Genomic DNA, 27,036 nt, shown 5'->3' with positions numbered 1-27,036 from the left:
AAGATTCCAGCCCTAGATCCATGTGGGGGCTCTGGACTCCAAGAGAACCGTGTAAATCTGCTCTTGCCTGCTGAGGGTGGAGGGGCAGGAATGAGTGTTAAAGGAATGGAGAGGAACAAACAAGCCCTCATACCCAGGTGGGCCACAGTAGGGAGCCCTGGCAACTACCATCCCACCTCTGGCCCATGGCAGGCAGAGAGGCATCAGCAGGGTGAGGTGAGAAATCATCATCACGTGGCCGAAGGATGGAGCACTGAAGCTGGGTAAGTTTAGGGTGCTAGCACATAGGAGGAGAAGGTATACATCACCTGTAACTGTAAAGAATACCTCAAAGATATTTTACAGGAATGTAAGCTTCAGATAGGCTTTTTAAGAAATAAGCCATAATCAAGCACATAAATCAAAAGAATCTGCAAAGAATCTGCTGTGGGTCAGACCTTATTTCTAAGGTAAACATTAAAAATTCTCCCTTACTGGGCCGGGCATGGTGGCTCACGCCTGTAATCCCAGCACTTTGGGAGGCCGAGATGGGTGGATCACCTGAGGTTAGGAGTTCGAGACCAGCCTGACCAATATGGAGAAACCCCGTTTCTACTAAAAATACAAAATTAGCTCAGCATAGTGGCGCATGCCTGTAATCCCAGCTACTCAGAAGGCTGAGGCAGGAGAATCGCTTGAACCTGGGAGGTGGAGGTTGCAGTGAGCCGAGAACATGCCATTGCACTCCAGCCTGGGCAACAAGAGTGAAACTCATCTCAGGAAAAAAAAAAAAAAAAAAAAAAGCTCTGGGTTGAAATCCGGGCGCCGCCAAGATGCCGGCTTACCACTCTTCTCTCATGGATCCTGACACCAAACTCATCGGAAACAGCACTGTTACCTATCAGAAGTCAATTCAAAGGACCTGCCCCCAGAGAGACAAAAGATACAGATATTGTGGATGAAGCATCTATTACTTCAAGGCCAATGTCTTCTTCAAAAACTATGAAATTAAGAATGAAGCTGATAGGACCTTGATATATATAACTCTCTACATTTCTGAATGTCTGAAAAAACTCCAAAAGTGCAATTCCAAAAGCCAAGGTGAGAAAGAAATGTATACACTGGGAATCACTAGTTTTCCCATTCCTGGAGACCCTGGTTTTCCACTTAACGCAATTTATACCAAACCTGCAAAAAATAGGAAGATGAAGTGATGAGAGCCTATTTACAACAGCTAAGGCAAGAGACTGGACTGAGACTTTGTGATGAAGTTTTCGACCCTCAGAATGATAAACCCAGCAAGTGGTAGACTTGCTTTGTGAAGAGACAGTTCGTGAACAAGAGTCTTTCAGGAACTGGACAGTGAAGGGAGCCTGGGCAGCCACCGTCTCCAGAGCCCTGGGAAGCATTTTCCAGCAAGATGTACATAATCTTTTGCCTTTATTCGTAAAGTTTTATACAGAAGAGAGAAGAGCATGTCTTTACTTGAAAAAAACTTGATCAAGAATTTGGGTAGGAGAAAAGCAGGGGTTATCAAGGGTGATTTGAAATTTTCTGCAGCATTAAGCTGGCGCTTAATAAAAATAAGTAATAAAAAAAAAATTCTCCCTTACCTCCCTCGTCCATTTGGATGGACTATATTGTCTTTTAAGGCAACATATATTAAAATGTACCGTATTTCCCAATTTGAGCAGACAATTCATTGATTATTGTTTTTAGAACACAAGGTCTCAACAACAAATGAAGTTATTAAACAGGAATTGAGGGCAGACGCTAGACAACGACAAAAACTGAGTCCTTTTCAAAATTACTCTGAAGAGACCTTTAGGGACCACAAATGCTTTTGAGACTGATCTAAGCGATGAACTAGCCCCTCTATCCTTCCCTATCCAGAAGAATACACATAGGAACACTAACACAACCATCTTCAGACCGCTTCAGGAGGTCCACACACCAACTGAAGCCATCATGAACTCTCTACACATCCATGAATGCCCCTTAGTTAGGGAATCCCAGAAGAAGAGAATAAACACTGCTTCACTAAATATATAGTATGAATCTTAAATTTGGAGGTCCACATTATGTGAAGATTATTCCAATGATATTTAGGGAAAAAAATCACTCTTATGATGAATGCTAACAGGATTTTATAATACAAAGTCCTACATGTAAAGTTAGCTTACCTCAAAATTCACAGGCAAGTTCCGTTTAAGTGCAATCTCAAACACTTGACTTATTTCAGATTTATTGAGATTTTCTTCTTCGGATTCTCTTCCATTCACCTGTAAGAATAATTGTTTAGTAGTTAGCTCTTATTAAAATCGTCAATGGCCGGGTGAGGTGGTTCATGCTTGTAATCCCAGCACTTTGGAAGGCTAAGGCAGGAGGATAGCTTGAGCCCAGGAGTTTGAGACCAGCCTGAGCAACATGGCAGTTTGAGACCAGCCTGAGCAACCTCGTCTCTAAAATAAAAACAAAAACAAAAAAACAAAACTTAGGTGGATGTGGTGGTGGTACATGCCTGTAGTTCCAACTACTTGGAGGACTGAGGCAGGAGCATTGCTTGAGCCCAGGAGGTCGAGGCTGCAGTAAGCCATGATTGCGCGCCACTGCACTCCAGCCTGGGTGACAGAGCGAGACCCTGTCCCTCCCAAAAAAACATCCATCAACATCCTAGCTGCAATGGTAAACCTTAAAAGCACTGAGCCTTGGCTTTATGAATTTAACCAAGGCCACGCACATACCAAGTGTCACTGAATTTAAGAGGTTAAAAAGATATATGTCCTGTCAAGTTTGAGTCAAACTGTACCTCATAAGTTCACCAAAAACAATCCACACATAACAGACCTTTGGATATGAGTCAGCCTGACTGTGGTTCAGCAAGATGTCACTGCTGCTCGGAACAGTGACTTCCAAAAGTCCTTCTCAACTAGTGGGAAGCCACATTTTGGAAAAGTCAAAATACAGACAGATATATGTGGGACGTGGCAAATTCAGATTAAGTCTGTCCACATGAGTATGCAGGCTTATCTGAACATAAATTCCCTGGAAACCACTTTTTTTTTTTTTTTTTTTGAGACGGAGTCTCGCTCTGTTGCCCAGGCTGGAGTGCGGTGGCGCGATTTCGGCTCACTGCCACCTCCACCTCCCGGGTTCAAGCGATTCTCCTGTCTCAGTCTCCTGAGTAGCTGGGATTGCAGGCATGCGCCACCACGCCCAGCTAATTTTTGTATTTTTAGTAGATACAGGGTTTCACCACATTGGTCAGGCTGGTCTCGAACTCCTGACCTCATGATCCACCCACCTTGGCCTCCCAAAGTGCTGGGATTAAGGCGTGAGCCGCTGAGCCCGGCGGGAAACCACTTTTAAGAGAATGCTGCCAAGCATGGCAGTACATGACTAATTGCCCCAGTACTCAGCAAGGTGACAGCTGAGGATCAGTTGAGCCCAGTAGTTCAAGGCTACAGTGAGCTGTGATCATGCCTGTAAACAGCCACTGAACTCCAGCATGGGCAACAAAGAGTCTCTATCTCTATAATTAAAAATAAAGAAATAAATAAGGATGCGATGAAATACGTTACAAAACTGCCATGTATCTCACACTCAACTGCTGTTGGCAAAAAAATACAAGGCGCAAACTAATAAAGTCTCCTCAACAAAGGCAGAGATTCCATCTTTGGAACAAGGTTCACTTAAGAGTCTTCCAATCAGGGATGAGATTAAAGAGGAGCAAGGATCTTCTGCATGCTGATAACATGGATTTTATACTGTGCTGTAGTGATAATAAGAGGAACTAGATAAGCTCAAAGCTTATCTAGTTCCTCTTTAGTCCCCCAAAACATGGCAAAACAGCTGGTTTTTTTTTTCACATTATTGCTTATTTTGTCAAAGAATTTATAAAGTCCTGCTTCTAAGATTAGAACTATCTGAACAGGAACCCATGGCTGAAACTGCTAAATAGGCAACATATAGGACTATCCAAGATATTATCTGTTGTGCATTTCCTTATGTTTATCAGGTATATTCCGCCTACACTCAACTTTTTTTTTTTTTTTTTTTTTTTTTTTTGAGATGGAGTTTTGCTCTCGTGTCGCCCAGGCTGGAGTGCAATGGCGTGATCTTGGATCACTGCAACCTCCGCCTCCTGGGTTCAAGCGATTCTCCTGCCTCAGCCTCCCAAGTAGGTGGGATTACAGGCACCCACCACCACACCTGGCTAATTTTTTTTTTTTTGTATTTTTAGCAGAGATGGGGTTTCACCATCTTGGCCAGACTATTCTCGAACTCCTGACTTCAGGTGATCCGCCCACCTTGGCCTCCTGAAGTGCTGGGATTACAGACATGAGCCACCGCGTCTGGCCACTGAATATTAAAAGCTGTAATGGGCTGGGCATGGTGGCTAGCGCCTGTGATCCCAAAACTTTTTAAGGACAAGGTGGGCGGATTGCTTATGCCCAGTTCGAGACCAGCCTGGGCAACATGGCAAAACCCCATCTTTATAAAAAAATACAAATATTAGCAGGTGTGGTGTCGCACACCTGTGGTCCCAGCTACTCGGGAGGCTGAGGGGTGAGGATCACCTGAGCCTAGGGTGTTGAGGCTGAGGTGAGCTATGATCACGCCACTGCATTCTAGCCTCAGTGACAGTGTGAGACTGTGTCACACCCACCAAAAAAAAGCTATAATTAAAATAAAACAAACTCTAGATTAAAAAAATATATACATAACCAAGGGTATAATCCTGGACAAACAAATTTATTCCAGACGCTTTTTGTAATTCCTTCTATCCTTCCATAATCTTTTCTTTCCAATCTGGTTTCAGTGTATCTCACCTTAGTCAAAACTATTTTCATAGCACTTGTGGTGGTTTGTTAACCTACACATACTTTTTTTTTTTTTTTGAGACAGTGTCTCACTCTGTTGCCCAGTCTGAAGTATGATGGTACAAACATAGCTCACTGCAGCTTCAAACTCCTGACCTCAAGCAATATTCCCATCTCACCCTCCTGAGTAGCTGGGACTACTGGCATAGGCACCACTCCCAGCTCTTTTTTTTTAATGTTTTGTAGAGATGGGGTCTCGCTATGTTGTCCAGGCTAGTCTTGAACTGGGCTCTTGAACTGGGCTCAAGCAACCCTCCCACCTCAACCTCCCAAAGTGTTGGTATTTATAGGTGTGAGCCACCATACCCAGTCCACACTTGTATTTTTGTTTAAATCCTAAGCAGAAAAAGGGTCTACTTTTTCATGAGTGAATCCTTAAAACTGGCAATTTGCAAGCAAGTGCTTTAAAGGCTGGGGTTCTACAGAGGTTTGGCTTGAAATTTACAGGTTGGTGCAAAAGTAATTACCAATCTAATAGTTAAATAGATATTAAACTTAAAAAAATAATAATACTGTAAGCTTGTTCAACAAATGGTGCTAGGAAAACTAGATATCCACATGCAACATAATAAGGCAGGACCTTTACCCCACACCACTAAAAACTCAAAATGGATCAAATACTTAAACATAAGAGCTAAAACAGTAAAGCTCCTAGATGAAAACATAGGGAAAAAGTGTCATGACACTATTTGGTGATGATTTCTTACATATGACATGAAAACCACTAATTAATATTAGACTTCATCAAAATTTAAAACATTCATGCATCAAAGGACACTACCAAGAGAGTGAAGAAAACCCACAGAATGGGATTTGCAAATCATTTATCTCATAAGGGATTAATATCCAGAATATATAAAGAACTACAACTCAACAATAAAACAACCCAATTAGAAAATGGGCAAAGGACTTACATAGGCATTTCTCTAAAGAAATATAAATAGCTGGCTGGGCACAGTGGCTCATGCCCGTAATCCCAGCACTTTGGGAGGCCGAAGCAGGTGGATCACCTGAGGTCAGAGGTTCGAGACCAGCCTGGCCAACATGTGAAACACCATCTCTACTAAAAATACAAAAAACTAGCCGGGTGTGGTAGCAGATGCCTGTAATCCCAGCTACTTGGGAGGCTAAGGCAGGAGAATCGCTTGAACCCAGGAGGCAGAGATTGCAGTGAGCTGAGATTATGCCATTGCACTCCAGCTTGGGCAACAAGAGTGAAATTGTTTTCAAAAAAAAAAAAAAAAAAAAACACCACAGTAAGATACCACTCACACCCATAAGGATGGCTGCTATCAAAAGAAATGGAAATAACAAGTTTTTGGATATGGAGAAATGAGAAGCTTCCAGTCACTTATGAAAATGTAAAATGTTTGTACCAGATTTGGATTTTATTAAAAATAAAATAGAAAATGGGCAGGGCGTGCGGTGGCTCACACCTATAATCCCAGCACTTTGGGAGGCCGAGATGGGCAGATCACCTGAGGTCAGGAGTTCGAGACCAGCCTGGCCAACATGGTGAAACCCCATCTCTACTAAAAATACAAAAATTAGCTGAGCGTGGTGACGCGCACCTGTAGTCCCAGCTACAGTAGGCTGAGGCAGGAGAATCGCTTGAACCCCGGAGGCGGAGGTTGCAGTGAGCCGAGATCACACCACTGCATTCCAGTCCAGTGAGACTCCGTCTCAAAAAAAAAAAAAAAAGTAAGTTAATTAATTTAACAGAAAATGTAAAATGGTACAGTTGCTATGGAAAACAGTTTGGTAGTTCCTCAAAAAATTAAACATATAATTATTATATGATCCAGGAATTCCACTTCTAGATATACACTCAAAAGACCTGAAAGTAGCAACTTGAACACATTTTTATACACCAGGGTTCATAGCAGCATTCACAATAGCCAAAAGGTAAAAACAACCCAAATGTCCATCAACAAATGACTGGAAAAACAAATATTTACTATTCATACCATAAAACATTCACTGTTAAAAAAGAAATGAAATTCTGAAACATGTTATAACAGAGATGAACCTTGAAAACATTACAGTAAGTAACATAAGTGAGACATAAAAAAACAAATATCCATTTTTATGAAGTGCCTAGACTAGGCAAATGCATAGAAACAGAAAGTAAAGTAGAGGTTACCCGGGGCTGCAAGCAAGGGAGTGAGGAGTAACTCTTGAATGAGTCCAGAATTTCTATTTGGAATGATAGAAAGGTTCTGAAAATGAGTAGTAGTAATAGTTGTGCAGAACCAAGAATGTATTTTAATGCCACCGGTGCACTTAAAAATGTTTAATAATTTTAGATGTATATTTTGCCTGAATTTTTTAAAAAGCAGCAACAAAAATGTTTCACACCAATGTTAAGATACTAGAAATCATCAACACAGTAACTTTTGCTAACCCCAGATTAACTCATTTTTGTGCACAACAGAATAAATCTTGACAGCTGTTTCCCTGAAGAGCATCGAGTTTTTAATAGATGATCTGTTTAAAAAAAAAAAAAAAAAAGATCCACATGCTAAGAACTGTGCCAATGAGAATGCTCTCCTTATGTGCAGCCAGAACACAATTTGGAAATAAACTAGGTGCTCAGACTGTCATAAGACTTTGAATGCCACGTACATGCCCCAATTTTCAATGTTTTGTTCATTCTATCAGCCCAATTAGGTTTACCTTTTTATTTACAACCTATTTCAAACATACAGAAAAGTACAGATAATAACATAACAGGCAATTTCCTGGATTTATCCAACGTCAACAGTTAAGTACTACTGACATCGGACTGTTTTTTTCTGTTTTAAGAAAAACAATGAGCCACGCACGGTGGCTCACGCCTGTAGTCCCAACACTTCTGGAGGCTGCGATGGATGGTTTGAAGCCAGGAGTTCAAGATCAGCCTAGGCAACAAAGTGAGACCTTAATCTCTACAGAAAAATTTAAAACTTACCCAGGTGCAGTGGAGTGTGCCTATAGTCCCAGCTACTGGGGTGGCTGAGGCAAAAAGATCACTTGATTCATTGCCCAGGAGTTTAAGGCTGCAGTGAGCTATGATCGTGCCACTGCACTCCAGCCTGGGTGGCATAGCAAGACTCCACCTCTTAAAAAACAAGGCAACGGGCCGGGCAAGGTGGCTCATGCCTGTAATCCCAGCACTCCGGAAGGCCAAGGCAGGTGGATCACTTGAGGTCAGGAGTTTGAGACCAGCCTGGCCAACATGACGAAACCCCGTCTCTACTAAAAATACAGAAAGTAGCCAGGTGAGACTCTGTCTCAAAAAAAAGAGGCAATGAAGTCCATCTCACTATCATTCCCAGGGCAGTTAATCACTATCCTAAAGGGGACCGTATCTTTCCCAGCCATGTTTTTAAATGAACATAATTTTGTGTTTTGAAAACTCATATACCTCATTCGCAGAAATTGCCTTTATCATTATTATAAATCCAAACTTACACATTTATACTAATAACTATAATCCCAGCACTTTGGGAGGCCGAGGCGGGAGGGTCACTTGAGCCCAGGAGTCTGAGACCAGCCTGGGCAACATAATAAGACCTCATCTCAACAACAACAACAACAAATATTTATTTATTTATTTATTTATTTATTTATTTATTTATTTATTATTATTATTTTTTTGAGATGGAGTCTCGCTCTGTCGCCCAGGCTGGAGTGCAGTGGCGCAATCTCGGCTCACTGCAAGCTCCGCCTCCCGGGTTCACACCATTCTCCTGCCTCAGCCTCTCCAAGTAGCTGGGACTACAGGCGCCCGCCACCACGCCCGGCTAATTTTTTTGTATTTTTACTAGAGACGGGGTTTCACCGTGGTCTCGATCTCCTGACCTCGTGATCCGCCCGCCTCGGCCTCCCAAAGTGCTGGGATTACAAGCGTGAGCCACTGCGCCCGGCCTTATTTTGTTTTTGAGACGAAGTCTCGCTCTGTTGCCCAGACGGGAGTGCAGTGGTGCAATCTCGGCTCACTGCAACCTCCACCTCCTGGGTTCCAGTGATTCTCCCATCTCAGCCTCCCAAGCAGCTGGGACTACAGGCACAAGCCACCATGCTTGGCTAATTTTTTGTATTTTTAGTAGAGATGGGGTTTCATCATGTTGGCCAGGCTGGTCTCAAACTCCTGACCTCAGGTGATCCACCCACCTAGGCATCCCAAAGTGCTGGAATTACACGCATGAGCCACCGTGCCCAGCCAAAAAAAAAATTTTTTTAACAACAATTTATACTAACGAAATGCTCCTTTTCTATTTTATACACATGTATCAAGGTTCCACATAAGACTGATAGAAAACAATGGGTCTACTGCTCTGTTCTACACCCTAAGCCAGTGGTTCTCAACCAAAGCAGCACTACAATCACTCGGGAGCTTCACAAGTTCAGATTCTGGAGCCCACTCCAGACAACTGAACTCAAATTTTTGAGGGCATGGCCTGGATAGCAGTTTTATTTATAGTATTTGTTTATTTTTTAAATAAGTCCCCAGGTGACTGGAGTTGCGATTCACTGCTCTAAGCCATTGCTTCCAGAGGAGTATCATTAGGAACAAAGCAGCTAGTAAAATAAAAATGCAAAAAAAAATTTGAAAATGAAATTATATTGCTCTTTTACATAATTTTTTTTTTTTTTTTTTGAGACAGGGCCTCAGCTCTGCCCCTCCAGCTGCAGTGCAATGGCATAATCAGAGCTCACTGCAGCCTTGATCTCCCAGGCTCAAGCAATTCTCCTGCCTCAGCCTCCTCATTAGCTGAGACTACAGGTACATGCCACCATTTTTTTTTTTTTTTTTTTTCAAATATTTTTGGTAGAGATGAGGTCTCTCCATCTTGTCCAGGATGGTCTCAAACTCCTGGGCTCAAGTGATCCTCCCACCTCAGCCTCCCAAAGTGCTGGAATTATAGGAGTGAGCCACCATGCCTGGCTCATTAAAAATTTCCTATTATCCAGACTGACAAAATGTTCCAAGTAGGGAGGCAGCAAATGGTTCAAAACTAATCCACAAAAACCATTCCCAGTAAAATGACGACGCTTTAGCGGGCACTTAGTCTTATCTTCACAACGTAGGAATTACTGTTAACACTGATTCCATAGTGTATAGTTTAGCAGTAAAATCTAGGCAACATTAAGAAAGAGGCCAGGTGTGATAGCTCATCCCTATAATCTCTGCACTTTGAGAGGCCACGGTGGGCGGATCACTTGAGCCCAGTTCAAAACCAGCCTGGGCAACATGGCAAAACCTGCATCTCTACAAAAAATACAAAAACTCGCCAGGTGTGGTGGCGCATGCCTGCAGTCCCAGCTACAAGGGAGGCTGAGATGGGAAGATCACTTGAGGCCAAGAGGTCAAGGCTGCAGTGAGCCACAATCGTGCCACTGCACTCCAGCTAGGGTGAGAGAGGAAGACCCTATTTCAAAACAAAACAAAACAACAGAAAAAGAAAGAAATGCTCTGAACCACACTTAACCCTCACAGTATGCTAGGAAAATTAGCCATCACCATTTATTATCTGGCTCCAACAGACTCTTTTATTTTTCTATATCTAAAGTCATTTTACAAATAATTTACCAAATAAAAGGATGACAAAAGCCATTTTATTAGACATTTTAATAAGAACTTAAACACAGCAAGCCCAGCTTCTTATCCCAATGTTTCTAATTTGGAAGGCATATATACCTGAAAAAAAGCAAGGTCCTCTATATGCAACTAACTGCTCATCACCTGATGCACCTGCAGCTGGGGCACAGCCCACCTGTAGCGATGTCAGATTCCAAGTCCATCTGCAACAGGTTCTAACTTATCGGGACTTCAGATTCTTCATGTACGGGCACTGTCAAACACACTACTTTTGAAAGACTCGTAATTCTGTTGAAGAGAAAGCGGCCATTTCTTTGCTCCATTAAGTGCAAAATGCTTTCATTTTTGGATTTATAAACACCAACAGAAGGATCAATCCAGTGATTTTTGTCATTTTTATATCTATTTTCTTCCAATCACCTTTGGACACACACCTCCTTGTGCATTTGTCCAGTTATTTTGTTGACAATAAGTGGTAAGAAATAAATGTTGGTGGCCAAACATAAAAGATAAAAGAATGTTGTCACACGTACTTTTTTTTTTTAAATGCAAACAGGATGGGGCAGGTCCTTGTCGAAAAATGTTGCATGATGAAGTCCTTTCTGTTGAATGACTAGATAAGAATATACCACATTTCCTTTCCATACATCAGATAAATAATCACTAGCTGATTCTTGAGTTTGGGGAAATTCATCTATGCTAGCATCTGAAGACTCACAGTCTGCAATTTTGCTTAGATAATCTCACCATCATCATTACAGTCTGGAGTGCTGCCATCTATCTGTCTTTTTGTGTTCATCTTCTGATTTGTTAATCATCAGAAATGTCTTCCTCTGTCAATTCTCTTCTCCTTGACATTACAGATGAAAAATAGAAAAATTCTGGATTCTCACCTGGGTTCAATGAAAGCAAAAAGGAGACTCAAAAGATAGTGTCTCTAGTCTTCTTTTTTTAACCTCTTGGAAGACAATGCAATAGCCTAGGCAAGGCCATAGGAACAATAAAAGATGGTGTCATCATGACAATTATTTCACTATTGTATATCCACCCCAGAGGCTTTATAATTCTTCCATTTTCTTATGATTTTCATCTCATCTGGCATATTTGGGAGTAGATGATGAATATAGTATTGAAATAATTATGTGGAATAACAAATAGCAAAACGTTCAAAACACGGGAAAATTAAGATCCCTAAGATCCCATCATGTAAAGATTTATAAAAAGATCCAAAAGGCCCCTATGATAACTGTAAGACAGAATGCACTATTTTAAAAAATAAGTATACTTTCAGTTCTTTGTAATACCTCTAAAAAAGAATACAACTCATGCAATATCATTCCTTAAAGAGCCTGTAAGAGCAGCTTAAAAAATGAAAACCTGGCTGGGCGCGGTGGCTCACGCCTGTAATCCCAGCACTTTGGGAGGCTGAGGCGGGCGGATCACGAGGTCAGGAGTTCAAGACCAGCCTGGCCAACATGGTGAAACCCTGTCTCTACTAAAAATACAAAAATTAGCCGGGGGTAGTGGCGCACACCTGTAGTCCCAGCTACTTGGGAGGCTGAGGCAGAATTGCTTGAAGCTGGGAGGCGGAGGTTGCAGTGAGCCGAGATTACACCACTGCACTCCAGCCTGAGCAACAGAGTGAGACTCCGTCTCAAAAAAAAAAAAAAAAGAGGCCAAGCGTGGTAGCTCACGTCTGTAATCCCAGCACTTCGGGAGGCCAAGGCAGGTGAATCACAAGGTCAGGAGATCGAGACCATCCTGGCCAACATGGCAAAACCCCGTCTCTACTAAAAACACAAAATTAGCTGGGCGTGGTGGCACATGCCTGTAATCCCAGCTACTTGGGAGGCTATGGCAGGAGAATAGCTTGAATCAGGGAGTCAGAGGTTGCAGTGAGCCGAGATCGCACCACTGCACTCCAGCCTGGCAACAGAGCGAGACTCCATCTTAAAAAAAAAAAAAAAAAGAAAGAAAGAAAGAAAAGAAAAGAAAACCTGAGCCAGGCACAAGCATGCCTGCAGTCCCAGATAATCAAGAAGCAAAAGGATCACGTGAAGCCAGGACTTCAAGGCCACAGGGTACTATGATCACGTCTGTGTATAGCCACTGCACTCCAGCCTGGGCAACAATAGTGAGACCTGTCTCTGCTAGGAAAAAAGAATAAAAAGAAAACTAGGTCCAATGAACACTGAGGAAACAAGAAGGGTTAAAGTCTCCAATTTTAGGCCAGGCGCTATGGCTCATGCCAGTAATCCCAGCATTTTGGGAGGCCGAGGCACGTGGGTGGTCACTTGAGCTCAGGAGTTCGACACCAGCCTGGGAAACATGGTGAAACCTCGTCTCTACCAAAAATACAAAAATTAGACAGGTGTGGTGGCATGCACCTGTGGTCCTAGCTACTTGGGAGGCTGAGGTGGAAGGATTGCTTGAGTCCAGGAGGCGGAGGTTGCAGTGAGCCAAAATCACACCACTGCACTCCAGCCCGAGTGACAGAGTGAGACCCCATCTCAAGAAAATAAATAAATAAACAAATGGGTCTCTAATTTTAACTTTACTCCTAATTAAGTATGTACCTATCCCAAGTGAAGATAAAGACTCAAAACCAGAAAAAGCTGCATTTATTCATTTTTACAAAAGTATAAAAAAGTATTTTAAAAACTTCAGGCTGTTTATGGTGGCTCATGCCTGTAATCCCAGTATTTTGGGAGGCCAAGATGGGCAAATCATTTAAGCCTAGGAGTTTAAGACTAGCCAGGGCAACATGGCGAAACCCCATCTCTACAAAAAATACAAAAATTAACAGGGTGTAGTGGCATGAATCTATAGTCCCAGCTACTCAGGAGGCTGAGATGGGAGGATCACCTAAGCCCAGGGAGGTCAAGGCTGCAGTGAGCCTGCATGGAGGGCCTCCACACTCCAGCCTGGGCAACAGAGTGAGACCCTATCTCCAAAAAAAAAAAAGGAAAGAAACAAACAAAAATACATATACACCGAAACACCAACAGGATCACACTGTATGCATAGTAACAGCTTTGCATCTTCATCCATTTTCATGCCTGTGTATACGACATACCTCACTCTGGTACTCGGGATAAACGTAGCCATGTTTTTAACCACTTCCCTAGTAACGGACATTTAAGCTAGCCCCCGTTTTTCTCTATTACAGATACTGCAGCTATGACCATACTGCTCCTAATAGCTCAGACACTGAGTAAAACTCATACTTCATTAGCACAAACCTTAGATTAAATAAACAAATAACCCATGCACTTTCTTAACTTGGGGCCTTTGCAACTGCCACTCCCTCTCTGGGCATACACTGTCCCTGCTCTTTGCTGATCTTTAGTATCAGCCGAAATGTCTCTTCCTCTGAAAAGACTGCTCTGAACTCACCACCATTATTCCAACCTAAATGAGATACTTTACGTTCTTCTAATTCTTGTCATTTTTCGATCCTTGCACTAACTGCACTTTTTGCTGATATTAATGTTAATGTCTGGCAGCTCCATTTGACTAAGTTCACAGGAAAAGGGATGGCGCTGACTGTTTTCAACTCACGTTCTAGCACAGCGCTTGGCATGGAGGGCCCAGACTATACCTGCCCTGTAGACAGCAAGTGCTGGCTTTACTGCGTATCTTCTAGAGAAGATGCATTGATCCACCACACGATCACATGCTCCACAAATTTGCCACAGGTAAACTGACAATTTGTTTAAAATGATCTTTTCCAATGCTGGCAGGCTGTGGACAGACGAGCTGCTTATGGCCGGTCAGCAGGTTGTAAAATGGCACCCTCTTTCTGTGGAGAACTTGGCCATATGTACCACGGTGCATACCCGCTGGTTCAGCAATTCCACTTGTAGGACTGTGGACAAAGACTTTACTGCAACGATGTTCTTCCCAACCCATTTTATAAGAAGGAAAACTGCAAACAACCTAAATAATCAAGTCCCTCTTGGAAAATAAAGCAGTGCATTCACATAGTGGAACATTAAAGCAACATTAAAAAGTGCTTAGGTGTGTGCTGAATTTGGGTCCTCCAAGGAATTTTAAGTAAATGACATAACATTCAAGATATACACATCAGTGAAAAAAGGTGGTTACTGTACACTATCATGCCATTTTTATGAAATAGATAGGCACCTGTATTTACTTGTATATGTGCTTGTCAGTGAATATACACCAAATGGTTACAGTGATTATCCTCAAGTGGTAAATTTATAAATCATTCATTGTTCCTTGTTTTTGAATTTAAAATTTTTTATAGTCCATATGCACTATTTTTAAGAAAAAAAAATTATCTTTTAAAGTTGTCTCTCTTTATTCCCCTACTGCCTGCTATAAGAGGGCCTGGTAAAATCAACGGCAGCACATTTACGAAAGAGGCCAAGTGTTTCACTTATTGCAGGCTGAGCATTCCTAATTAAAAAATCCAAAATCTGGCCGGGCACGGTGGCTCACGCTTGTAATCCCAGCACTTTGGGAGGCCGAGGCGGGCGGATCACGAGGTCAGGAGATCGAGACCACGATGAAACCCCGTCTCTACTAAAAATACAAAAAAATTAGCCGGGCGTGGTGGCGGGCGCCTGTAGTCCCAGCTACTCGGAGAGGCTGCGGCAGGAGAATGGCGTGAACCCGGGAGGCGGAGCTTGCAGTGAGCCGAGATTGGGCCACTGCACTCCAGCCTGGGCGACAGAGCGAGACTCCGTCTCAAAAAAAAAAAAAAAAAAATCCAAAATCTAAAATGCTCCAAAAATCAAACTTTTTGAACACCAACACAACGCCACAAGTGGAAATTCCATACATGACCTCATGCAACGTGTCACACTCAAAACAGTTTATTCAATACCAAGAAAAAAATAAAATTACATTCAGGCTTTGTGTATAACATGTATATGAAACGCAAATAAATTTCATGTTTAGACTTGGGTCTCATTCCCAAGATATCTCATTACGTATAATGGAAATATTCCAAAATCAAAAAAAGCTCTGAAATCCAAAACACTTCTAGTTGCAAGCATTTAGGGTAAGGGATATTCGTCCAGTACTTCAAATAAGTCTTTTCTGAATTAATGACTCTTCACTTCACTGGCTAAGGCCAGTCTTTTCACCCGGGCGTGCAGTGGGCCGTCTCGGCTCATGCAATCCCCTCCGGTTCACCCTTCTCCTGCCTCAGCCTCTCTGATACTGGGCTAATTTTTTTTTTTTGTATTTTTAGTAGAGACGGGGTTTCACCGTGGTCTCGATCTCCTGACCTCGTGATCCGCCCGCCTCGGCCTCCCAAAGTGCTGGGATTACAAGCGTGAGCCACCGCGCCCGGCCAAGGCCAGTCTTTAAGCCGTTTCTGAAAGGCACAGTCTCTACTTCAAACTCTACAGAGCTAGAAAAGGGGCACAGACGAGAAATGCCAAAGGGCACAAGTAGATTTAAACACCACTCTCAGCAAAGCTCCTCAGAGATTTCACAGGACCCAGTGAAAATTCAGCCCAGGAGAACATGTCTACAACAGCCGCTGCCCTCAGGACTGTGCCAACCAATGCTGCTCTAGTGAGTGAAGGCGGGAGACTCAGAAACACCAACAGGCACTTAATCCTTTGTAGCAATACTGTGATCACTCTCATGGAGTACTCAAGGGGAGGAACTGCTGGGGAAGTGCTGACAGCACTTAGATCTGTGGTTCCCCAACCTTGACCATACCTCAGAATCACTCCAAGAGCTCATTAACAACAACATGGCCAGGTATGGTGGCTCATGCCCGTAATCCCAGCACTTTGGAAGGCCAAGGTGGTCAGATCACCTGAGCTCAGGAGTTTGAGACCAGCCTGGGCAGTACAGTGAAACCCCAGCTCTACTAAAAATACAAAAATTAGCTGGGCGTGGTGGTGAGCACCTGTCGTCCCAGCTACTCAGGAAGCTGAAGCACAAGAATTGCTTGAACCCAGGAGGTGGAGGTTGCAGCGAGCCAAGATCATGCCACTACACTCCAGCCTGGGTGACAGGGAGAGACTGTCTCAAAACACACACACACACACACACACACACACACACAAAACAGCAAGAACAACAAAAGCAAAACCCAGTTTCCTGGGTCTTACCCTAGACCTACTGCATTAGAATCCCAGGGCTGGGCCTAGAATTTCTTTTTTTTTTTTTAACTTCTCAAGTGATTGTGATGCAGAAAAGCCATACAGCAGTGTCCAGCAATTGTTTATCAACTATTGGCTGGTAGGACCAGAAATACCTACTCCATCTGACTCCAGTTAGATTAGCACCAGTCAGGTAAAAAGCTGCAAAGCCTCCAAAATAACTCAAATTACACTACCTTTTTGGTGTTTTAACAAATCTCACCACTGAAAAGCTCATCCCTTTAACTTCATTAAATCCTCCTCTTTTAGCTACAGCCTCATTTTCTTTGATTTGGTCCTTAGTGAGCCCTGGAAACAGATCATCTGTTAGAATAGGTGATTATTGCGGAAAATGGAAACGCAGTGTAACAAAAGAAAAACAAATCGCTCCTGTGCGGCCAGCCATGAAGCCCGAGTTGGGTCACCCTGGGTGGCAGCTGGATACAACAGACTCAGCAGGCACCCTGCCCAAGGTCCGCTCGAGTCTGCACCTCTCATCACATACTTAGCCCACTATTCTGTGCAGGATCCTCTTGTTCTCTGTGAACATGTTGCCTGGTGAGGAAAAGTCAAATGCTACCCAGAGATATTTTCAGGTGGCATTTCCTGCTGTGATTAAACAGAATTATGAAATCTCAATGTTTTCAGTTCACTGGGCTTCTTCTGGACTTTGTGGCTCTACCTGTGATAAGATTCTGGCCAAAGATATTCACTAATGTTTTCACCCCTCAATGGCATGGAGTTACTGATTCCCTAAGAATTATATTGCTATTTAGTCACAAAAACGTTAAAATCCTTTTCCTATCATGGTGGTTTTAAAACATGGCCCCTAATTCTTTGACAATCCTTTCATCATCTGGAAATGGGATTCTCCATATTGTGAATGTACTAAAATCCACTGAACTGTACACTTACACTAGTCAATTTAGGTTATATAATTTTTACTTTTTTTTTTTTTTTTGAGACAGTCTTACTCTGTCCGAGGCTGGAGGGCAGTGGCACAATCTCGGCTCACTGCAAGCTCCGCCTCTGGGTTCATGCCATTCTCCTGCCTCGGCCTCTCGAATAGCTGGGACTACAGGCGCCCACCACCACGCCTGGCAAATTTTTTGTATTTTTAGTAGAGACGGGGTTTCACCGTCTTAGCCAGGATGGTCTCGATCTCCTGACCTCATGATCCGCCTGCCTTGGCCTCCCAAAGTGCTGAGATTACAGGCGTGAGCTACTGTGCCCAGCCACCTCAATTTTTTTTTTCTAAGTGACATTCTCTATCTCCTTCCTTTGAATCTGGGCTCCATGCCTGCTTGACCTGTAGAATATGGCAGACACGATGCTGTGATTTCTGAGCCTAAGCCTTAAGAAACTGGCAGCTGCTTCCATTTCCCATCTTCTAGGATGCTTACACTCTTGGCAACCAGCCACCATAACATGAGGAAGTATACGCAATCCTTCCATAGGTCATCCAGGGATGAACTGAGGTCCTGGGGCCAGAACCCCAGCTGAGCTCCTAGCTGACAGCAAGCACCAACTTACCAGCCACATGAGTGAGCCATCTTAAAAGCAGATCCTCCAGCCCCTGCAGATCCACCTCAACCAAAGCTGTGTGGAACGAAGACAAGCTACACCCTTGCCAAGCCCAGCCTCAATCGCAGACTCATAAGCAAAATAAATGCCTGGAGATGTTTAAACCATCACTAAATTCTATGATGGTTTGTTATGAGGCAAGAGGTAACAGGCGCTTCTATATAATCAAGAGTGGCTGGTCAAAAACAGCTTCAGAAAATTCTCTAACCTGGTACCCATATATCACAGTAGATTCTGGCAAGCATAATCTTGAGCACTGAAGACTTCATCCGTACATGTTCTTCACAACTCAATTGAATCACAAACTTTCTAACGTGTTCACACCATATCATGTCACTCAAAACTATGCCACAGACTGAAAAAGAAGGCAACTGACTTTCTTGTTAAGAAATTTTAAAAGGAAAAAAGGAGTAAAAAGCAAGAAATCTACAGAGCATAAAATCTTGGAGGCATTCAAATAAAAATTATGGACAGCTGTCAACGTGCCTTCTTCGAAAAGATAACGTGTGGTGACATCTCCCCACTACCCTCCTACCCTGTCGAAGCGTCAGGGAGCCTGGGCTCCACTCCTCACCTCCAGCCTCTCCGGTGGGGGCTCATTCTGCAGGATCCTCAACGCTTTGGCAGCAGCATCGTGTTTCGCAGCCTGTCTTGTCTTTCCTTTCCCATTAAATTGCTGTCCTCCCACAGAAAGTTCCACTTGATAAAGTAAAGGTGGAACTGGAAATGGGTAAAAGTACCTAGAAATAAAAGGAGGTTAGGCAAATTACAGTCTCAAGTTGGTAAGTCACCTATACACTCTCTGGCAAATGCAAGTATTTCCTTCATCACGATCCTACTCACATTAGTGTTTGATGCTAATCACTCTTCATCAATATATCCAGGGATTTCATAAAAGCTTAAACTGGATTAGAATTGCTACACAGTATAAGCAAAGAGTGTTTAGCAATCCAAACTTACATCTCGCAAAATACAATGGCTTATAAATTATGAGTTTACCATGCTAACCTGCACTGACAAAATCTAAAATGAATTAGGCTTTGGCTGAGACAAAAACTTGGCTTGCTCTGCCTTCCCAAACCTTAGCTTTAAATTTGCATGTCTCCAATAGGAGGCTGGGAATTTTAATGCACAAGTCTTTTAGAAACGGCCCTCATTTCAAGAAATCCCAACAAGCTGCAGCCTACCTAGCAGAACCGAGTTTCTTATCCATTTCCCTAGCAGAACCCAGTTTCTTAACCATTTCATAGCTTATATTTTTAAAATGACTTTATCCCCCAACAGAGAGCAGGGAAATGAAGAATTCCACTTTGCTCATCATCTATCCACTAATGTCTTTTTTTTTTGAGACGGAGTTTCTCTCATTGCCCAGGCTGGAGTGCAGTGGCATGATCTCGGCTCACTGCAACCTCCGCCTCCTGGGTTCAAGCAATTCTCCTGCCTCAGCCTCCCAAGTAGCTGGGATTACAGGCCCCTGCCACCATGCCCAGCTAATTTTCGTATTTTTAGTAGAGACAGGGTTTCACCATGTTGGCCAGGCTGGTCTCAAACTCCTGACCTCGTGATCCACCCACCTCGGCCTCCCAAAGACCTGGGATTACAGGCATGAGCCACCGCACCTGGCCTCCACTAATGTCTTATTACTGCCAGCAGAAGATTTTTAATCCACGGCATTTTCAGGTTTCAATGAATACTTTACTGCACCAAAGCTATTTACAAAGCGCACAAGTTCAAAAGTCAAAAAGTACCCAATATTCAGGTAATCTACAAATGCTGGGAATCTTTATCTTACAGGAATCATGATGCTATGGGAATCACGTTTAAATATGATTCAGTTACACAAAGTAGTTACAAGGGTTATCTTTAGCCAGGCTGCTTGAGGGCACAAGCCACACTGCCAGCAAGAAATACGCTCAGGCCCTACCCAAGAGCAGCAGTTAAAGCAGCACAAAAGGGCCGGGCGCGGTGGCTCACGCCCGTAATCCCTGCACTTTGGGAGGCAGAGGTGGGCAGATCATGAGGTCAGGAAATCGAGACCATCCTGGCTAACACGGTGAAACCCTGTCTCTACCAAAAATACAAAAAATTAGCCGGGCGTGGTGGCAGACGCCTGTAGTCCCAGCTACTTGGGTCACTGAGGCAGGAGAATAGCATGAACCCGGGAGGCAGAGCTTGCAGTGAGCAGAGATCGTGCCACTGCACTCCAGCCTGGGCAACAGAGCAAGACTCCATCTAAAAAAAAAAAAAAAAAAAGCACAAAGGGCCGGGTGGTGGCTCACGCCTTTAATCCTACCACTGTGGGAGGCCGAGGCAGGAGGACTCCTTGAGTCCAGGAGTTCAAGACCAGTCTGGGCAACATATTGAGCCCCTGTCTCAATGAATTAAAAAAAAAAAAAGAGGGGCGGCCAGGTGCGGTGGCTCACGCCTATAATCCCAGCACTTTGGGAGGCCAAGGTGGGCAGATCATCTGAGGTCTGAAGTTCAAGACCACCCCGGCCAACATGGCAAAAGCCCATCTCTACTAAAAAATACAAAAAAAAAAAATCAGCCAGGCCCGTGGTGGCAGGCGCCTGTAATCCCAGCTACTCGGGAGGCTGAGACAGGGAGAATCACTGGAACCCAGGAGGCAGAGGATACAGTGAGCCGAGACTGCCACTGCACTCCAGCCTGGGTGACAGAGCAAGACTCTGTCTCAAAAAAAGAAGAGAAAAAAGAAAAAAAAGAAAAGGCAGGGGAGGGGCACAAAGGCACAAGAGCAATTAAGACAAACTTCAACACTTGGCAGGCCCAAACCAAATCATTACTCCCTCCACAATCTAGAGGTACTAGTTTATGTAAAAGATCAGACACATTTTCTCCTGTATTTTACAAAAAAAAAAAAAAAAACTTCACACATACCTCGGGGGATAAGCACCTCCTCTCATGTTGTAGTTATAGGTGGACTGCATCCGAGAGTAAGGGTCAACAGGCTTATACATTGGTTTTTTTCCAAGTTTCATGCACAGTGCATTTAGTTCTACAGTAGGGGTTATGCTTTCTGCAAGAAAGAATCGACAAAGAACTGTTTTTTTCTGATATGAGAATGATATTCACTAAAATAAAATGTAATAGCATGCTTTCTGCTAATTGGATTCATGATACTTTACATAAAAGGACCTGGGTGGCCCACTGCTAGGCATCAGACAAGGAAATCCAAGAATATGCTGTGATTTCTTGATATTTATACACAGTCGACAGCACAAAATCTACTCTGAGGGCTACCAGAGGAGCCACAATTTAACCCAAGATATTATCAGTGAAAGCTATATGGTACAGCTGTCAGAAATAAGTTCCAAAACACATCAAATTTCACGATTAAAAAATCCCATGTAAATGTCCAAATTGTTTTACTGTTTGAGAATACTTAATATAACCTTGGTTGTACTGATTTACAGGATTATTGGCTTGCACTCAGAAGTATGTCTGTACACAGTATTGAACAATGCATTTATTACATTACTAACTGGATGCAAAGCACTGTGCTAAACTTAAAAAACACAATTCCTGGCCGGGTGTGGTGGCTCACGCCTGTAACCCCAGCACTTTGGGAGGCCGAGGCAGGCGGATCACGAGGTCAGGGTATCAAGACCATCCTGGCTAATATGGTGAAACCCCATCTCTACTAAAAAATACAAAAAATTAGCCAGGCGTGGTGGCGGGTGCCTGTAGTCCTAGCTACTCAGGAGGCTGAGGCAGAAGAATGGCGCGAACCCGGGAGGCAGACCTTGCAGTGAGGGTGGCTCACGCCTGTAATCCCAGCACTTTGGAAGGCCGAGGCGGGTGGATCACCTGAGGTCAGGAGTTCGAGACCAGCCTGGCTAACATGGTGAAACCCCGTTTCTACTAAAAATACAAAAAATTAGCCAGGCATGGTGGCGCATGCCTGTAATCCCAGCTACCCAGGAGGCTGAGGCAGGAGAATTGCCTGAACCCAGGAAGCGGAGGTTGCAGTGAGTCGAGATTGCGTCACTGCACTCCAGATGAGGCAACAAGAGCAAAACTCTGTCTAAATAAAAAAAAGAAACACAATTCCTGCCCCAGAGGAGTTCAAACAACACAAAGCACACTCAAAGAGCTACAACACAACATGATGTGCAACTTAAAGGTGAAAAATCAGTGAGGAGGCAGCAACCCAACTGTCTTTGCAGAAGTCACACAAAGCCCACAAAATATTCAGATATTTCCATTCTTGACGTTTCTAATGAATTTGACCTGTGGTAATACTTGCTACGAAAATGAGTTCCATTTTCATACACAGCAAGTTATCTCAAAATTATCAACTTCAGAAAATACATGCTACTCATTTTCCAATTTTTTTTCCTTTCAGTTCATCCAATCCATAAACCTTTAAAAACCATAAAAAAGGCCGGGCGCGGTGGCTCACGCTTGTAATCCCAGCACTTTAGGAGGCCGAGGCGGGCGGATCACGAGGTCAGAAGATCGAGACCACAGTGAAACCCCGTCTCTACTAAAAATACAAAAAATCAGCCGGGCGTGGTGGCGGGCGCCTGTAGTCCCAGCTACTCGGAGAGGATAATTGCATTTTAAGTACAGTCTGAATCATTTTAAGAGCAGCTCTGATCCACAGAATTTGTCTGCAGTAGAGAATAAACATGAAGAAAGTACACTGCAAAGAAATCAAAAGTAACAAGAAAGATGTGACTGGTAACTTTCCAGATTGCTTCCTACATACGAGGACCTGGGATGACTTCATGAATGTGAGGGGGGTCTCTGCTAAAACAGCCATTAATGACACAGCCTCCAGGTCACGGATCCCCAACCCTTCACCAGCCACGCCTTCTTGATTAGTATGCTCCCTGAATGGGTTCCTTGTCTGAGGAGACTACCTGCTGGCTTGTATTTAAGTAATATTTACATTTTTCTCATTATTTTTAATAACTAAGAGACATACAACTGACAATAAGCACTTCTGACCAACAAAATTACAATCAATATTACCACAATGACTTGATATGACTCTAAATAAAACTTATATTCTTGCTAATCTATACACTCATCAAAAATATATTTTCATTAAACTTTTCGGAAATCTTTGAAATTATCTGGTCACCCGCCATCCTTCCTATGACCGCCTTTCCAGATTGTCAGGTGTTGAAGCATCATAGATTGGAAACCACTGCTTTACAATGAGGTTAAGGAGTCCCAAAAAATAAGCATTTGTCGCTGGTAGTGTAGAATCTGTGCTTTCAAAATCAACAAGTTTGTTAAGAAACCATTCATATACATACTAAATGGTACCTCCAGACACACTTTTGAAAGGTACCTGTTTGGCCCATGCATAAGACCTGGATTCCTTCCTTTGCTACCAAAAGGGCAGACTATGGGCTTAGGAAATTTTGTACCCTCCAAAGCTTTAGCAGCAGCTGTGTGTTCGACCTTTTTAATACCAGTTCACTCAGCTCCCCAGTGCTGATCTCCAAGTCAGCAGTACTGTAAATTCCTAGAAATGGAAAGTGTGAGCTCTCAAATTCATGAAACCTGACATTGACTGTAATATGTCACTTGAACCTTGAACACTTTCTACGTTCATGGTTTAAGAGGCCTGGTCTTATCTTGATAATTCATCCTGTAATCCCCTTCTTATCCTTTTTTGTTTTTTATAAACAACAACAACAAAAAAAGAGATTGTGTGTGTATGCACTGAAATTCCTTTTTTTTTTTTTTTTTTTTAGAGACACAGTCTCACTCTCTCCCCAGGTTAGAGTGCAGTGGTGTGAACTTGGCTCAATGCAACCTCCACCTCCTGGGTTCAAGAAATTCTCCTGCCTCAGTCTCCCGAGTAGCTGGGATTACAGGCACCTGCCACCATGCCTGGCTAATTGTTGTACTTTTAGTAGAAACAGGGTTTCACCATGTTGGCCAGGCTGGTCTCGAACTCCTGACCTCAAGTGATCCACCTGCCTCAGTCTCCCAAAGTGCTGGGATTACAGGCATGACCCACCATGTCCAGCCTCAAAATTCTCTTCCAATTACTTCTCACGAAAGATATTTTTCAAACTTGATTTAAACACAGAGTAGTACTTCACACAAATTAAGACAATGTTTGTTTTGATGCTGCAATGTGTTTGTGGGCTCTTGTTTGAAAACATAACCACATAACCACCCTTTTTCTCAGTTTTTGAGATGGGGTCTTGCTCTGCTGTCCAGGCTGGAGCTCAAGTGGCACAATCATAGCTCACTGCAGCCTCCTGGGTTGAAACAATCCTCCCACCTCAACCTCCTGAGTAGCTGGGACTACAGGCACACACCACCATACCTGGCTAATTTTTTTTTTTTTTTTTTGAGACAGTCTTGCTCTGTCGCCAGGCTGGAGTGTAGTGGCATGATCTCAGCTCACTGCAACCTCTGAGGCCTCCCAGGTTCAAGCGATTCTCCTGCCTCAGCCTCCTGAGTAGCTGGGACTACAGGCATGTGCCACCACGCCCAGCTAATTTTTGAATTTTTAGTAGGGATGGGGTTTCACCATGTTGGCCAGGATGGTCTCGGTCTCTTGACCTTGTGATCTGCCCGCCTCAGACTCTCAAAGTGCTGGGATTACAAGCGTGAGCCACCGCGCCCGGCCCATACCTGGCTAATTTTTTAATTTTTGCAGAGGCAGGGTCTCGCTATGTTGCCTAGGCTGGTCTTAAACTCCTGGGCTCCAGTGATCCTCTCACCTCAGCCTTCCAAACTGATAGGATTTAAGGCATGAGCATTTGTATTTTTATTAAGTTCCCAAAGTAATTCTGATGCACCCCAAAGATGTGAGATTCACTACTTCAGAATTTAACAGATCAATTGAAGCAGCCGGGTGTGGTGGCTCACAACTGTAATCCCAGCACTTTGGGAGGCCAAGGCGGGCAGATCACCTGAGGTTAGGAGTTCAAGACCCTGCCTCTACTAAAAATACAAAAATTAGCCAGGTGTGGTAGCACGTGTCTGTAATCCCAGCTACTCAGGAGGCTGAGGCAAGAGAATCACTTGAACCTGGGAGGTGGAGGTTGCAGTGAGCCGAGAACACGCTACGGCACGCCAGCCTGGGTGATGACAGAGTGAGACTCCATCTCAAAAAAAAATTAACTGAAGCTTTTACTTTTCTGATGTTATCACTGAATATCACTTTATCTCACTTACAAATAATTTACAAGAGAAACCTGGATTTCAGTATGTCTAGGGTCATTTAAATTTGGTGCCGTAGGGGGTGAGGCAACTTGCCTTCATAGCTGATTTTTCTTGTAGGTCTTACTCTTAGGATTCCCTCAGTGCACAGCTTCCACTAAAGGAAAAAAACAAAGAATCCTTTATTGGCCAGGTGCAGTGGCTCATGCCTGTAATCCTAGCACTTTGGGAGGCCAAGGCAGGCAGATCACTTGAGGTCATGAGTTCGAGACCAGCCTGGCCTACATGGTGAAACCCCATCTCTACTAAAAATGCAAAAATTAGCCAGGCATGGTGGCATGCGCCTGTAATTCCGGCTACTTGGGTAGCTGAGGCAGGAGAATCACTTGAACCCAGGAGGCAGAGGTTGCAGTGAGCCAAGATTGCACCACTGCACTCCAGTATGGGCAACAGAGACTCCATCTCAAAATTTAAAAAAGCCGAGCACAGTGGCTCATGCCTGTAATCCCAGCAGATCGCGCCACTGCACTCCAGCCTGGGCCACAGAACGAGACTCCATCTCAAAAATAAATAAATAAATAAATAAATAAAAGAATCCTTTACCCCCCTTGACACGTCACACATCAGGATATCAGGGGTCTCCTTTATTATATGTTCTGCAGTCCACTGGACTACTCATTTAAGTACAAACAACAGTATGAACTCAAAACCCTGGCAGGCAGGAAAGTCAAATGGCAGAAGCCTGCAACGCAGTACAATCCCTGGGTCATCTTGGTGATTGTCTCATGGATAAATGCTGAAGGGGAAAATGCTAAAAAAAAAAGACACACAAAGTTATCCTCATGAACTGTCTTGCCTTTCTCTAGGACTTTCCCCATCCGGCGCTACCTGCCACTCTGCTGCATTCTGTTGGTAGCAAGGTTAGAATCTTGGTTTTGATAGAACTAAAAGTACACCACATCTCTTGATTTTTCAAATAATCTAAATCACCCAAGAGAGAACAACTTCTCCTCTTTGAACAACTTGCGGGTAAAAAGAAAATATGTGGTTAGAGACGAACACACAGCCAAACTACCTAAATTATTAAAAGTTCAAGTGAGAAAGTGCATTAGCCAAAATATAATAAAAAGTTAATAAAGGGAATCCCAAAGTTAAGGTCTGCAAAAAAAATCCTGTAGAGGAAATACAACAGTTATAGAAAAATGACTGACTTCTATTTTTAATTAATTATTTTTTGATAAAGGGTCTCACTCTGTCACCCAGGCTGGAATGCAGTGGTGCCATCTCAGCTCATTACAGCCCCCGCCTCCCAGGTTCAGGTGATTCTCCTGCCTCAGCCTCCTGAGTAGCTGGGACTACAGGTGTGCATCACTACATCCAGCTAATTTTTGTATTTCTTGGTTGATACGGGGTTTCACCATGTTGGCCAGTCTGGTCTAAAACTCCTGACCTCAGGTGATCTGTCGGCCTTGGCCTTCCAAAGTGCTGTGAATACAGGCATGAGCCACAGCTCCCAGGCCCTAATTGCTTAAATGTGTCTATAAAGACACATTTCAAATAGAATTATGCTTTAAAACAACATTTTTAAGCTAGTTTTGTGTGAGTGGGAAATATTGTTTTTCTTAAATGCTTAATTAAATGCTTAATCCTGCCTCAGCTACCCAAGTAGCCAGAATTACAGCTACCGTTTCTCAAGCATTTACTAGGTACCAGGCATTGT

The 27,036-nt window shown here is 43.3% G+C and overlaps 1 protein-coding gene and 1 pseudogene across 10 annotated transcripts in view; one reads left to right on the top strand and one right to left on the bottom strand.

Moving 5' to 3' along the window:
* The window catches only part of STAU1 (staufen double-stranded RNA binding protein 1), an 80,687-nt gene that overhangs the window by 21,288 nt on the left and 32,363 nt on the right, over positions 1–27,036 (bottom strand). For 6 of the 10 annotated variants that reach the window (XM_032142281.2, XM_032142282.2, XM_032142274.2 and 3 more), the window contains 3 exons: positions 21,057–21,195; positions 18,733–18,898; positions 2,163–2,261 (listed from right to left, as the gene is read on the bottom strand). In XM_032142281.2, coding sequence (XP_031998172.1) covers positions 2,163–2,261; positions 18,733–18,898; positions 21,057–21,157 — 366 coding nt within the window. In that variant the 5' untranslated portion in view covers positions 21,158–21,195. Of the gene's footprint in view, positions 1–2,162; positions 2,262–18,732; positions 18,899–21,056; positions 21,196–25,408; positions 25,474–25,919; positions 26,050–27,036 lie in introns of those variants that run through there. The other 4 variants (XM_058432775.1, XM_058432773.1, XM_058432774.1 and 1 more) reach the window with 3 other exon arrangements.
* On the top strand, positions 790–1,390 carry LOC116460934 (actin-related protein 2/3 complex subunit 3-like; annotated as a pseudogene).

This window comes from Hylobates moloch, unplaced genomic scaffold (assembly GCF_009828535.3).
Source record: "Hylobates moloch isolate HMO894 unplaced genomic scaffold, HMol_V3 SCAFFOLD_21, whole genome shotgun sequence".
Lineage (NCBI taxonomy): Eukaryota > Metazoa > Chordata > Mammalia > Primates > Hylobatidae > Hylobates > Hylobates moloch.
The sequence above is the reverse complement of the archived record's forward strand: the minus strand, read 5'-3'. Positions and strand labels throughout refer to the sequence as shown.